Source organism: Tamandua tetradactyla, chromosome 4 (assembly GCF_023851605.1).
Source record: "Tamandua tetradactyla isolate mTamTet1 chromosome 4, mTamTet1.pri, whole genome shotgun sequence".
NCBI lineage: Eukaryota > Metazoa > Chordata > Mammalia > Pilosa > Myrmecophagidae > Tamandua > Tamandua tetradactyla.
Window position 1 is genome coordinate 4,317,556 of NC_135330.1, and position 14,269 is coordinate 4,331,824.

The 14,269-nt window shown below is 37.5% G+C and overlaps 1 protein-coding gene across 3 annotated transcripts in view; it reads right to left on the reverse strand.

Annotated features, from left to right (window-relative positions):
• The window catches only part of PIP5K1A (phosphatidylinositol-4-phosphate 5-kinase type 1 alpha), a 71,449-nt gene that overhangs the window by 13,700 nt on the left and 43,480 nt on the right, over window positions 1-14,269 (reverse strand). For all 3 annotated transcript variants that reach the window (XM_077156041.1, XM_077156042.1, XM_077156040.1), the window contains exon 9: window positions 13,346-13,429. In XM_077156041.1, coding sequence (XP_077012156.1) covers window positions 13,346-13,429 — 84 coding nt within the window. The remainder of the gene's footprint in view (window positions 1-13,345; window positions 13,430-14,269) is intronic.

Genomic DNA, 14,269 nt, shown 5'->3' on the forward strand with positions numbered 1-14,269 from the left:
TGGATGCCAGCAAAAAAATAATGAATCATACTAGGAAAACTGAAAATATGGCCCATTCAAAGGAACAAACCAACAATTCAAATGTGATACAGGAGCTGAAACAATTAATTCAGAATATACAAACAGACATGGAAAACCTCATCAAAAATCAAATTAGTGAATTGAGGGGGGATATAAGAACGCAAGGAATGGACAAAAAAAAAATTGAAAGTCTGAAAAAACAAATCACAGAACTTATGGGAATGAAAGGCACAGTAGAAAAGATGAAAAAAACAATGGAAACCTACAATGTCAGATTTCAAGAGGGAGAAGATAGGATTAGTGAGCTGGAGGATGGGACATCTGAAATCCGACAAGCAAAAGAAAATATAGCGAAAAGAATGAAAAAAATATGAGCAGGGATTCAGGGAATTGAATGACAACATGAAGTGCACAAATATACATGTTGTGGTGTCCCAGAAGGGGAAGAAAAGAGAAAAGGAGGAGAAAAACTAATGGAGGAAATTATCACAGAAAATTTCCCAACTCTTATTAAAGACTTAAAATTACAGATCCAAGAAGTGCACTGTACCCCCAAACAGAATAGATCCTAATAGACATACTCCAAGACACTTAACTAATCAGAATGTTAGATGTCAAAGAGAAAGAAAGACTCTTTAAAGCAGCAAGAGAGAAGCAATCCATCACATATAAGAGAAGCTCAATAAGACTATGCGTAGATTTCTCAGCAGAACCCATGGAGGTGAGAAGACAGTGAGATGATATATTTAAATTACTAAAAGAGAAAAACTGCCAACCAAGAATTCTATATCCAGCAAAATTGTCCTTCAAAAATGAGGGAGAAATTAAAACATTTTCAGACAAAAAATCACTGAGAGAATTTGTGACCAAGAGACCAGCTCTGCAAGAAATACTAAAAAGAGCTCTAGAGACAGATATGAAAAGACAGGAGAGAGAGGTGTGGAGAAGAGTGTACAAATGGAGACTATCAGTAAAGGTAAAAAGAAGGAAAATTAGATATGACATGTAAAATCCAAAAGGCAAAATGGTAGAAGAAAGTACTGCCTGTACAGTAATAACACTAAATGTTAATGGATTAAACCCCCTAATCAAAAGACATAGACTGGCAGAATGGATTAAAAAACAGGACCCATCTATATGCTGTCTACAGGAAACACATATTAGACCCAAAGATAAACATAGGTGGAAAGTGAAAGGCTGGGAAAAGATATTTCATGCAAATAACAATCAGAAAAGAGCAGGAACAGCTATACTAATATCCAACAAATTAGACTTTAAATGTAAAACAGTTAAGAGAGAAAAAGAAGGATACTATGTATTAATAAAAGGAACAACTCAACAAGAAGACATAATAATCATAAATATTTATGCACTGAGCCAGAATGCTCCAAAATACATGCAGCAAACACTGAAAAGAGAAATAGACACATCTACCATAATAGTTGGAGATTTTAGTTCCCCACTCACATCAATGGACAGAACATCTAGGCAGAGGATCAATAAGGAAATAGAGAATTTGAATACTACAATAAACGAGCTAGACTTAACAGATATTTATAGAACATTACACCCCACAGCAGCAGGATATACCTTCTTCTCAAGTGCTCATGGATTATTCTCAAGGATAGACCATATGCTGGGTCACAAAGCAAGTCTCAATAAATTTAAAAAGACTGTAATTATACAAAACACTTTCTCAGATCATAAAGGAATGAAGCTAGAAATCAATAATAGGCAGGGTGCCAGAAAATTCACAAATACGTGGAGGTTCAACAACACACTCTTAAACGACCAGTGGGTCAAGGAAGAAATTACAAGAGAAATCAGTAAATATACTGAGGCAAATGAAAATGAAAACACGACATATCAAAATTTATGGGATGCAGCAAAGGCAGTGCTAAGAGGGAAATTTATTGCCCTAAATGCCTATATCAAAAAAAGAAGAGCAAAATTTGAGGAATTAACTGTCCAACTGTCCACTTGGAAGAACTAGAGAAAGAACAGCAAACTAACCCCAAAGCAAGCAAAAGGAAAGAAATAACAAAGATTAGAGCAGAAATAAATGAAATTGAGAACATGAAAACAACTGAGAAAATCAACAAAACTAGAAGTTGGTTCTATGAGAAAACCAGTAAGACTGATGGACCCTTAGTGAGGTTGACAAAAAGAAAAAGAGAGGGGATGCAAATAAGTAAAATCAGAAATGGAAGAGGAGACATAATCACTGACCCCACTAGAAACAAAGGAAGTAATGAAAGGGTACTATGAACAACTTCATGCTAATAAACTCGACAATGTGAATGAAATGGACAACTTCTTAGGAAGACATGAACAACCAACATTGACTCAAGAAGAAATAGACGACCTCAACAAACCAAGTACAAATAAAGAAACTGAATCAGTCATTAAGAAGCTCCCCAAAGGCCCCGCAGCAGCGGACCCGCCCGCCCTCCTCTCCCCTCTTCCGCCTTCACCGGCTCCTCCGCCACCAGCCTCGACAGCCTTGCCGCCCTCACCTTTCCTCCTCCAGAACAGCTACTGGGGGAGTGGAGATAATACAGAGCAGCTCCCGGAGCCACTAGGGAGATCAAAGGGACGGCGTACCCCATCCTGGAATGGCTGACTATCTGGGAGAACCAGCTCCGGTGAGATCACCAAGGGGCACGGGCTTTCCTGGGTGGGACGGCAAGCGACCGGAGTCCCTCCCTTCCTCCTTCCCAGGCCAGCTGGTAGAATTGGACAGGCGGTCCCCTTAGGCCGCGGCGGCTGGTGCCCCTACCACGCGAGGCCCCCCGGACCAACTGAGAGAGTTGGGTCGGAAATCCCCAGACTGCAGAGAACAGTGACCGGGGGATCCCTTCCAAACACGTGACTCCCCCGTCCGGCTGGGAACAGTGCACTCTTCCAGGCTGCGACAGCTGGCGCCCTCCCGCCACGCTTGGCGCCCCGGGCCGACTAGCTAATTCGGCCGGACGCTCTCCCGTGCTGCGGCGGCCGGCGACCCTCCCCGTATTCGGAACCCCAGGCCGGCTGGCATTCTTCCAAGATGCTTCGGCTGCTGAACCTCCCCTACGGCGAGAATTTTCCAGAGTTAAAGGACCCACAGCAACTTTCACTGGTGGAACCCGTAGACAAACGTGTGCCACGAGCGCCACCTACTGGGCAGGATAAGAAAAACAGAACCCAGAGATTGCACAGAAAAATCTTTCAACCTGTGGGGTCGAACACCCAGGGAAATCTGATTAAATGCCCAGACGCCAGCAGAAGATAACAGATCACGCTCAGAAAATTGAACATATGGCCCAGTCAAACGAAGAAACCAATAGTTCAAATGAGATACAGGAGCTGAAACAACTAATGCTGAATATACGAACAGAAATGGAAAACCTCTTCAAAAACGAAATCGATAAATTGAGGGAGGACATGAAGAAGACATGGGCTGAACATAAAGAAGAAATAGAAAAACTGAAAAAACAAATCACAGAACTTATGGAAGTGAAAGATAAAGTAGAAAAGATGGAAAAAACAATGGATACCTACAATGACAGATTTAAAGAGACAGAAGATAGAATTAGTGATTTGGAGGATGAAACATCTGAATTCCAAAAAGAAACAGAAACTATAGGGAAAAGAATGGAAAAATTTGAACAAGGTATCAGGGAACTCAAGGACAATGTGAACCGTACAAATATACGTGTAGTGGGTGTCCCAGAAGGAGAAGAGAAGGGAAAAGGAGGAGAAAAACTAATGGAAGAAATTATCACTGAAAATTTCCCAACTCTTATGAAAGACCTAAAATTACAGATCCAAGAAGTGCAGCGCACCCCAAAGAGATTAGACACAAATAGGCGGTCCCCAAGACACTTACTAGTTAGAATGTCAGAGGTCAAAGAGAAAGAGAGGATCTTGAAAGCAGCGAGAGAAAAACAATCTGTCACATACAAGGGAAACCCAATAAGACTATCTGTAGATTTCTGAGCAGAAACCATGGAAGCTAGAAGACAGTGGGATGATATATTTAAGTTACTAAAAAAGAAAAACTGCCAGCAAAGACTCCTATATCCAGCAAAATTGTCCTTCAAAAATGAAGGAGAAATTAAAACATTCTCAGACAAAAAGTCACTGAGAGAATTTGTGACCAAGAGACCAGCTCTGCAAGAAATACTAAAGGAAGCACTAGAGTCAGATACAAAAAGACAGAAGAGAGAGGCAAGGAGAAAAGTGTAGAAAGAAGGAAAGTCAGATATGATATATATAATACAAAAGGCAAAATGGTAGAGGAAAATATTATCCAAACAGTAATAACTCTAAATGTTAATGGACTGAATTCCCCAATCAAAAGACATAGACTGGCAGAATGGATTAAAAAACAGGATCCTTCTCTATGCTGTCTACAGGAAACACATCTTAGACCCAAAGATAAATATAGGTTGAAAGTGAAAGGTTGGGAAAAGATATGTCATGCAAATAACAACCAGAAAAGAGCAGGAGTGGCTATACTAATATCCAACAAATTAGACTTCAAATGTAAAACAGTTAAAAGAGACAAAGAAGGAAACTATATACTATTAAAAGGAACAATTAAGCAAGAAGACATAACAATCATAAATATTTACGCACCGAACCAGAATGCCCCAAAATACGTGAGGAATACACTGCAAACACTGAAAAGGGAAATAGACACATACACCATAATAGTTGGAGACTTCAATTCACCACTCTCATCAATGGACAGAACATCTAGACAGAGGATCAATAAAGAAATAGAGAATCTGAATATTACTATAAATGAGCTTGACTTAACAGACATTTATAGGACATTACATCCCACAACAGCAGGATACACCTTTTTTTCAAGTGCTCATGGATCATTCTCAAAGATAGACCATATGCTGGGTCACAAAGCAAGTCTTAACAAATTTAAAAAGATTGAAATCATACACAACACTTTCTCGGATCATAAAGGAATGAAGTTGGAAATCAATAATAGGCGGAGTGCCAGAAAATTCATAAATACATGGAGGCTCAACAACACACTCTTAAACAACAAGTGGGTCAAAGAAGAAATTGCAAGAGAAATTAGTAAATACCTAGAGGCAAATGAAAATGAAGACACAACATATCAAAACTTATGGGACGCAGCAAAGGCAGTGCTAAGAGGGAAATTTATTGCCCTAAATGCCTTTATCAGAAAAGAAGAAAAGGCAAAAATGCAGGAATTAACTGTCCACTTGGAAGAACTGGAGAAAGAACAGCAAACTAATCCCAAAGCAAGCAAAAGGAAAGAAATAACAAAGATTAGAGCAGAAATAAATGAAATTGAAAACATGAAAACAATAGAGAAAATCAATAAGACCAGAAGTTGGTTCTATGAGAAAATCAACAAGATTGATGGGCCCTTAGCAAGACTGACAAAAAGAAGAAGAGAGAGGATGCAAATAAATAAGATTAGAAATGGAAGAGGAGACATAACTACTGACCTCACAGAAATAAAGGAGGTAATAACAGGATACTATGAACAACTTTACGCTAATAAATACAACAATTTAGATGAAATGGACAGGGTCCTGGAAAGACATGAACAACCAACTCTGACTCAAGAAGAAATAGACGACCTCAACAAACCAATCACAAGTAAAGAGATTGAATTAGTTATTCAAAAGCTCCCTAAAAAGAAAAGTCCAGGACCAGACGGCTTCACATGTGAATTCTATCAAACATTCCAGAAAGAGTTAGTACCTACTCTCCTCAAACTCTTCAACATAATCGAAGTGGAGGGAAAACTACCTAATTCATTCTATGAAGCCAACATCACCCTCATACCAAAACCAGGCAAAGATATTACAAAAAAAGAAAACTACAGACCAATCTCTCTAATGAATACAGATGCAAAAATCCTCAATAAAATTCTAGCAAATCGTATCCAACAACACATTAAAAGAATTATACATCATGACCAAGTAGGATTCATCCCAGGTATGCAAGGATGGTTCAACATAAGAAAATCAATTAATGTAATACACCATATCAACAAATCAAAGCAGAAAAATCACATGATCATCTCAATTGATGCAGAGAAGGCATTTGACAAGATTCAACATCCTTTCCTGCTGAAAACACTTCAAAAGATAGGAATACAAGGGAACTTCCTTAAAATGATAGAGGGAATATATGAAAAACCCACAGCTAATATCATCCTCAATGGGGAAAAATTGAAAACTTTCCCCCTAAGATCAGGAACAAGACAAGGATGTCCATTATCACCACTATTATTCAACATTGTGTTGGAAGTTCTAGCCAGAGCAATTAGGCAAGAAAAAGAAATACAAGGCATCAAAATTGGAAAGGAAGAAGTAAAACTATCACTGTTTGCAGACGATATGATACTATATGTAGAAAACCCAGAAAAATCCACAACAAAATTACTAGAGCTAATACACGAGTACAGCAAAGTAGCAGGCTACAAGATCAACATTCAAAAATCTGTAGCTTTTCTATACACTAGTAATGAACAAGCTGAGGCGGAAATCAAGAAACGAATCCCATTTACAATCACAACTAAAAGAATAAAATACCTAGGAATAAATTTAACCAAAGAAACAAAAAACCTATATAAAGAAAACTACAAAAAACTGCTAAAAGAAATCACAGAAGACCTAAATAGATAGAAGGGCATACCGTGTTCATGGATTGGAAGACTAAATATAATTAAGATGTCAATCTGATCTACAGATTCAATGCAATACCAATCAAAATCCCAAAAACTTATTTTTCAGAATTAGAAAAACCAATAAGCAAATTTATCTGGAAGGGCAGGGTGCCCCGAATTGCTAAAAACATCTTGAGGAAAAAAAACGAAGCTGGAGGTCTCGCGATGCCGGACTTTAAGGCATATTATGAAGCCACAGTGGTCAAAACAGCATGGTATTGGCATAAAGACAGATATATCGACCAATGGAATCGAATAGAGTGCTCAGATATAGACCCTCTCATCTATGGACATTTGATCTTTGATAAGGCAGTCAAGCCAACTCACCTGGGACAGAACAGTCTCTTCAATAAATGGTGCCTAGAGAACTGGATATCCATAAGTAAAAGAATGAAAGAAGACCCGTATCTCACACCTTATACAAAAATTAATTCAAAATGGATCAAAGATCTAAACATTAGGTCTAAGACCATAAAACAGTTAGAGGAAAATGTAGGGAGATATCTTACGAATCTTACAACTGGAGGCGGTTTTATGGACCTTAAACCTAAAGCAAGAGCACTGAAGAAATAAATAAATAAATGGGAGCTCTTCAAAATTAAACACTTTTGTGCATCAAAGAACTTCATCAAGAAAGTAGAAAGACAGCCTACACAATGGGAGACAATATTTGGAAACGACATATCAGATAAAGGTCTAGTATCCAGAATTTATAAAGAGATTGTTCAACTCAACAACAAAAAGACAGCCAACCCAATTACAAAATGGGAAAAAGACTTGAACAGACACCTACCAGAAGAAGAAATACGGATGGCCAAGAGGCACATGAAGAGATGCTCAATGTCCCTGGCCATTAGAGAAATGCAAATCAAAACCACAATGAGCAATCATCTCACACCCACCAGAATGGCCATTATCAACAAAACAGAAAATGACAAGTGCTGGAGAGGATGCGGAGAAAGAGGCACACTTATCCACTGTTGGTGGGAATGTCAAATGGTGCAACCACTGTGGAAGGCAGTTTGGCGGTTCCTCAAAAAGCTGAATATAGAATTGCCATACGACCCAGCAATACCATTGCTAGGTATCTACTCAAAGGACCTAAGGGCAAAGACACAAACGGACATTTGCACACCAATGTTTATAGCAGCGTTATTTACAATTGCAAAGAGATGGAAACAGCCAAAATGTCCATCAACAGAAGAATGGCTAAACAAACTGTGGTATATACATACGATGGAATATTATGCAGCTTTAAGACAAGATAAACTTATGAACCATGTAATAACATGGATGGACCTAGAGAATATTATGCTGAGTGAATCCAGCCAAAAACTAAAGGACAAATACTGTATGGTCCCACTGATGTGAACGGACATTCGAGAATAAACTTGAAATATGTCATTGGTAACAGAGTTCAGCAGGAGTTAGAAACAGGGTAAGACAATGGGTAATTGAAGCTGAAGGGATACAGACTGTGCAACAGGACTAGATACAAAAACTCAAAAATGGACAGCACAATAATACCTAATTGTAAAGTAATCATGTTAAAACACTGAATGAAGCTACATCTGAGCTATAGGGTTTTTTTTGTTTTTGTTTGCTTGTTTGTTTGTTGTTGTTGTTGTTTACTATTATTACTACTTTTATTTCTTTTCTTTATATTAACATTTTATATCTTTTTCTGTTGTGTTGCTAGTTCCTCTAAACCGATGCAAATGTACTAAGAAACGATGATCATGCATCTATGTGATGATGTTAAGAATTACTGAGTGCATATGTAGAACAGTATGATTTCTAAATGTTGTGTTAATTTCTGTTTTTTTTCTTTCCGTTAATAAAAAAAAAAAAAAAAGAAGCTCCCCAAAATGAAAAAGCCCAGGACCAGATGGCTTCACATGTGAATTCTACCAAAGATTTAAGAAAGAATTACTACCAATCCTGCTCAAACTCTTTAAAGAAATTGAACAGGAGGGAAAGCTACCTAACTCATTCTATGAAGCCAATTATCACCCTCATACCAAAGCTAGACAAAGATATTAAAAGAAAAAGAAAAATACAGACCAACCTCTTATGAATATGGATGCAAAAATCCTCAACAAAATTCATGCAAATCGAATCCAGCAGCATATTAAAAGAATTATACACCATGACCAAGTAGGATTCATCCAGGTATGCAAGGATGGTTCAACATAAGAAAATCAATTAATGTAACACACCATATCAATAAATCAAAGCAGAAAAACCATATGATCATCTCAATTGATGCAGAAAAGGCATTTGACAAAATTCAACATCCTTTCCTGTTGAAAACACTTCAAAGGATAGGAACGGAGGGAACTTCCTCAACATGACAAAGGGAATATATGAAAAACCCACAGTTAACATCATCCTCAACGGGGAAAAACTGAAAACTTTCCCCCTAAGATCTGGAACAAGACAAGGATGTCCACTATCACCAGTGCTATTCAACATTGTGTTAGAAATTTTCAAAATGGATCAAAGACCTAAACATTACATTTAAGACCATAAAACTTTTAGAAGTAAATGTAGGGAAATATCTTATAAATCTATAATAGGAGGTGGTTTCCTAGACCTTACACCCAAAGCATGAGCATTGAAGAAAAAAAGAAAGAAATGGGAACGCCTCAAAATTAAACACTTTTGTGCATCAAAGAACTTCATCAAGAAAGTAAAAAGACAGCTTACAAAATGGGAGACAATATTTGCAAATGATGTATCAGATAAAGATCTAGTATCCAGAATATACAAAGAGATTGCTCAACTCAACAACAAAAAGACAGACAATCCAATTACAAAATGAGCAAAAAACTTCAACAGACACTTCTCAGAAGAAATACAAATGGCCAAAAGGCAAATGAAAAGATGCTCAACTTCCCTGGCTATTAGGGAAGTGCAAATCAAAACCACAATGCGATATCATCTCACACCCAGCAGAATGGCCATTATCAATAAAACAGAAAATGACAAGTGCTGGAGAGGACGTGGAGAAAGAGGCACACTTATCCACTGTTGGTGGGAATGTCAAATGGTACAACCACTGTGAAAGGTAGTCTGGCGGTTCCTCAGGGAGCTAAGTATAGAATTGCCATATGACCCAGCAATACCATTGCTAGGTATCTACTCAGAGGACATGAGGGCAAAGACACAAATGGACATTTGCAGACCAGTGTTTATAGCAGCATTATTTACAACTGTCAAGAGATGGAAACAACCCAAATGTCCGTCAACAGACAGATGAGTGGCTAAACTGTAGTATATACATAAATGGAATATTATGCAACTATAAAACAGAATAAAGTTATGAAGTATGTAACAACATGGATGGACCTTAAGGACATTATGCTGAGTGAGATAAGCCAGAAACGAAAGGACAAATACTGTATGGTCTCACTGATAACAACTAACATTACTGAATGAACACGGATAATTGCAGTTAAGAACAGAGGTCATCAGGAGATAGAAATAGGGTAGATACTCGATAATCGGAACTGAAGGGATACAGATTTTGCAACAGGACCAACTGTAAAAATTCAGAAATGTATAGCACAATACTACCTAACTGTAATACAATAATGCTAGAACACTGAATGAAGCTGAATGTGAGAATGATAAGAGGCAGGAGGCCTGGGAGCCTCAAATGAAATCAGAAGGAAAAGATAGATGATAAAGACTGAGATGGTATAATCTAGGAACCCCTAGAGTGTATAATGATAGTGACTAAATGTACAAATTTAAAAATGCTTTGCATGAGGAAGAACAAAGGAATGTCACTAATGCAGGGTGTTGAAAATGGATGGTAATTAATATTTTAAAACTTTAACTTTGCGTTTCTTCCTTGTAATTTTTTTAATTAATAAAAAATTTTAAGAAATTAAAAAATAAAAATAAAAAACTTTAACTTATGTGTGAAACTAAAGCAAAAAGTATTTGGTACAAAATTTATATTTTGACTAGTGCATTTCCTAACATAACTTACTGTGGACAGCGTAATTGAACACTATAAGCACATGGAACCTTAAGTAGGGCATGAGATTTTGTAGGTTTGTCCAGAGTGATGCTTCTATAAATCCCAGAAGGATTTGAACAGTGAATAAAAAGTATTTGCAAAGTCCCCTTGGGGGAATGGTGAGAAAGGGGAAAAATTCAACTTCCCCAAGTGGAGGGGACAACCAAAGCAACAGGCTGAGCCCCAACCTTGGGGTTTGTTCATATGAAGTTTCATATGAAGAAACTTAACCCCCAAAGGATAGGCTAAGCCTACTTAAAATTAGGCCTAAGAGTCACCCCTAAGAGAACCTCTTTTGTTGCTCAGATGTGGCCTCTCTCTCTCAGCCAACACAACAAGCAAACTCACTGCCCTCCCCCTCTCTACATGGGACATGACTCCCAGGGTTGTAGACCTTCTGACAACATGGGACAGAATTCCTAGAATAGCTGGGACTCAGCACCGAGGGATTGAGAAAACCTTCCCCACCAAAAGGGGGAAGAGTGAAATGAGACAAAATAAAGTTTCAATGGCTGAGAGATTCCAGAGTCGAGAGGTTACCCTGGAGGTTATTCTTACACATTAATTAAGTATCACCTTTTTAGTTAAGGTATAATGGAGAGGCTGGAGGGAAGTGCCTGAAAATGTAGAGCTGTGTTCCAGTAGCCATGTTTCTTAAAGATGATTGTATAATGATAATAGCTTTCACAATGTGACTATGTGACTGTGAAAACCTTGTTTCTGATGCTCCTTTTATCTACCTTATAGACAGATGAGTAAAACATATGGATTAAAAATAAATAAATAATAGGGGGAACAAATGTTCAAATAAATTTAGTAGATTGAAATACTAGTGATCAATGAAAGGGAAGGGTAAGGGGCACGGTATATATGAATTTTTTTTCTGTTTTCTTTTTATTTCTTTTTCTGAATTGATGTAAATGTTCTAAGAAATGATCATGATGATGAATATACAACTAACTATGTGATGAAAAAAAGAATGTTCATATTGTATGTTCATTGGTTTTATTACAAAAAATTAAAAAAGATAAAACATGGGATGTTTAACACAATGAACCCTGTTGTGGACCATGGTCTGGGATTAATGTTACAAATATAAGAATGCTTTTTTGTGAGTTATAACAAATGTATGACACCTAAGACAAAGTGTTAATAATAGGGTGGTATATGGGAAAAAATACAATTAATGTAAACTATGGACTTCAGTTAACAGCACTATTTTAAAATTCTTCCATCAAATGTAACAAAGGCACTATATTAATGCAAAGTGTCAACAGTAGGGGGGGTCGTTGTATAGGTATATGGCAATGTATTTTTTACATGACTTTTCGGTAACAACTTCTCTAATTAAAAAAATACAATAATAATTTAAAAAACATTAAGCTAAGTAGAAGATACTACTATATATTTCCATTTATGTAATGAAATATAAATAAATCTACAGAGACAGAAATAGATCAGTGGTTATGTAGAGCTGGGGAAGGATTAAGAAGTGACCACCAAGGGGTATGTAATTTTTCTTTTTAGAGTAATGAAAATGTTCTCAAAATTGATTCTGGTGATGAATGAACAACTCTGTAAATATACTAAAAGTCACTGATTGCATACGTTGGATGGATTGCATGGTATGTGTGAAAGGGGAAGTTAAAACTGGATGATAAAGCTGGAGGTAGGGGCCTGGGTTTGTGGATTTGTGGCCCGTGCCGGACTCTGGAGTCTCTTCTATAACTGGTTGTTTGTGCTGTGTTTGGATATTTGCTGTTTTTTTTTTTTTTTTTTTTAGTATGTTGTTTTTCACAAAGAGGAAGGGAAGGGGGTCGATTATGGTGATAAAGGGATGTTTGTTCCTTCTGGCCTCCTGTGTTCTGGAGCAGCTGGGAGGGTAAGGGGTAGTCTGGGATGGTGGGGTGGTGGCCCATGGCTGGCTCTGGGGTCTGACCTGTGATTGCTTGTTTGGGAGTGCTTTGAAGACTATTGCTTTTTTCTTTCTTTGCTTTGTGTATATGTTGTATTATACGATGGAAAAGTTAAAAAGAAAAAAAAAACTGAATGATAATACCTCAAATCAGTAAATCATCAATTATCCTCATTAATACCTGAAATGTTACAAGAGCATAACTGGGGTCTAACATTTTCCAGGTCTTTCCTCACTAGCATTCACTACCTCTTCATCCCACAGACAAATATTTTTTACAGACCACAGTCACCCTCTTGTTTTTTCACCATGGAAAAAAGGGAACGTGCTTCCAGCTATACCCCAATGTGGAGTATGACTCATCTCACAGGTTTCTCACAAAGGAGGAGCCAGACAGATGGTGTATTTTACCTGGTGCTTCTGGGGACTGACTCAGCTTTCCACAGAAAGTATATGTCATTAGGGGAGATGGTGGAGTGAAGAAGCCAGGGTGAGAGGCAAAAATGAGGAAATAAACCACCATTTGAAACCCAATGAGGTAAGTAGCCAGACTGCAACTGAAGGTCCTTGTTTCAGGAGGAAGAGGTGATAAATTACCTAAAAGAGAAATGTAAGGGACTATCTGTATCACCCTCTCCTCCTCCCAATCTGATATCTATTTGCTCCTTACCTGTAAGACTGCAGAATGTCAATGATGCCAATATAAAGCAGCAGCCTTTCCCCTTTACTATTCCGGGCAGGAATGCCACCCATACTGAGGAAGATAAGAAGGAGAGAGTAAGGGAAACTTTTGACTAGCAGGTAGAAGCAATTTTCAACCTGAAGTCTAATCAGGGAACAGAACTAGGACTCAAATACAACTATTTCCATCTTCCATAAACTTGGGAAAAGTGAGATCCTTTTCCCAACCCCAAGAACCATGCAGTATATATATTATAATCTCTTTCCCCTTAAATCTTGCTTGCCTGCCTCCTCCACTCCAATTCCACCAAACAGAATCTCAAATCACTCTACAGAGCAATTTTGGGAATACTCTTTCAAATTAACTCTTTTTTTCTCAGTATTTTTGTATCTTATCTTAATTTAAGCCCAGTGAGACACTCTTCTTTAGAGTCATGTTGTGGCATACCTTAAAAATGAAGCTTTTTTATCCAGGGTATGGATGGATGAGTGAAAAAATATAGATAAAAATTAAATAAATAATAGGAGGGACAAAGGGTAAAATAAACTGGGTAGATGGAAATACTAGTGATCAATGAGAGGGAGGGGTAAGGGGTAAGGTATGCATTTTTTTCTTTTTATTTCTTTTTCTGGAGTGATGCAAATGTTCTAAAAAATGATCACGGTGATAAATGAACAACTATGTGATGATATTGTGAGCCACTGATTGTAGACCATGTATGGCAAATTTGTGTACTAAAATTTATCAATAAAAAAATTAAGCTACCTAAAAGATATCTGTGGTACTTCCAGGAGCTACACTTCCTTGGTAATCCATGATGGTCCTTCCTTAAAGTCTATAGTAAAATGTTTTTGATAAAATTCTAACACAATTTGCAGACATATGTATATGATTCTGAGTATACTCTTTTTT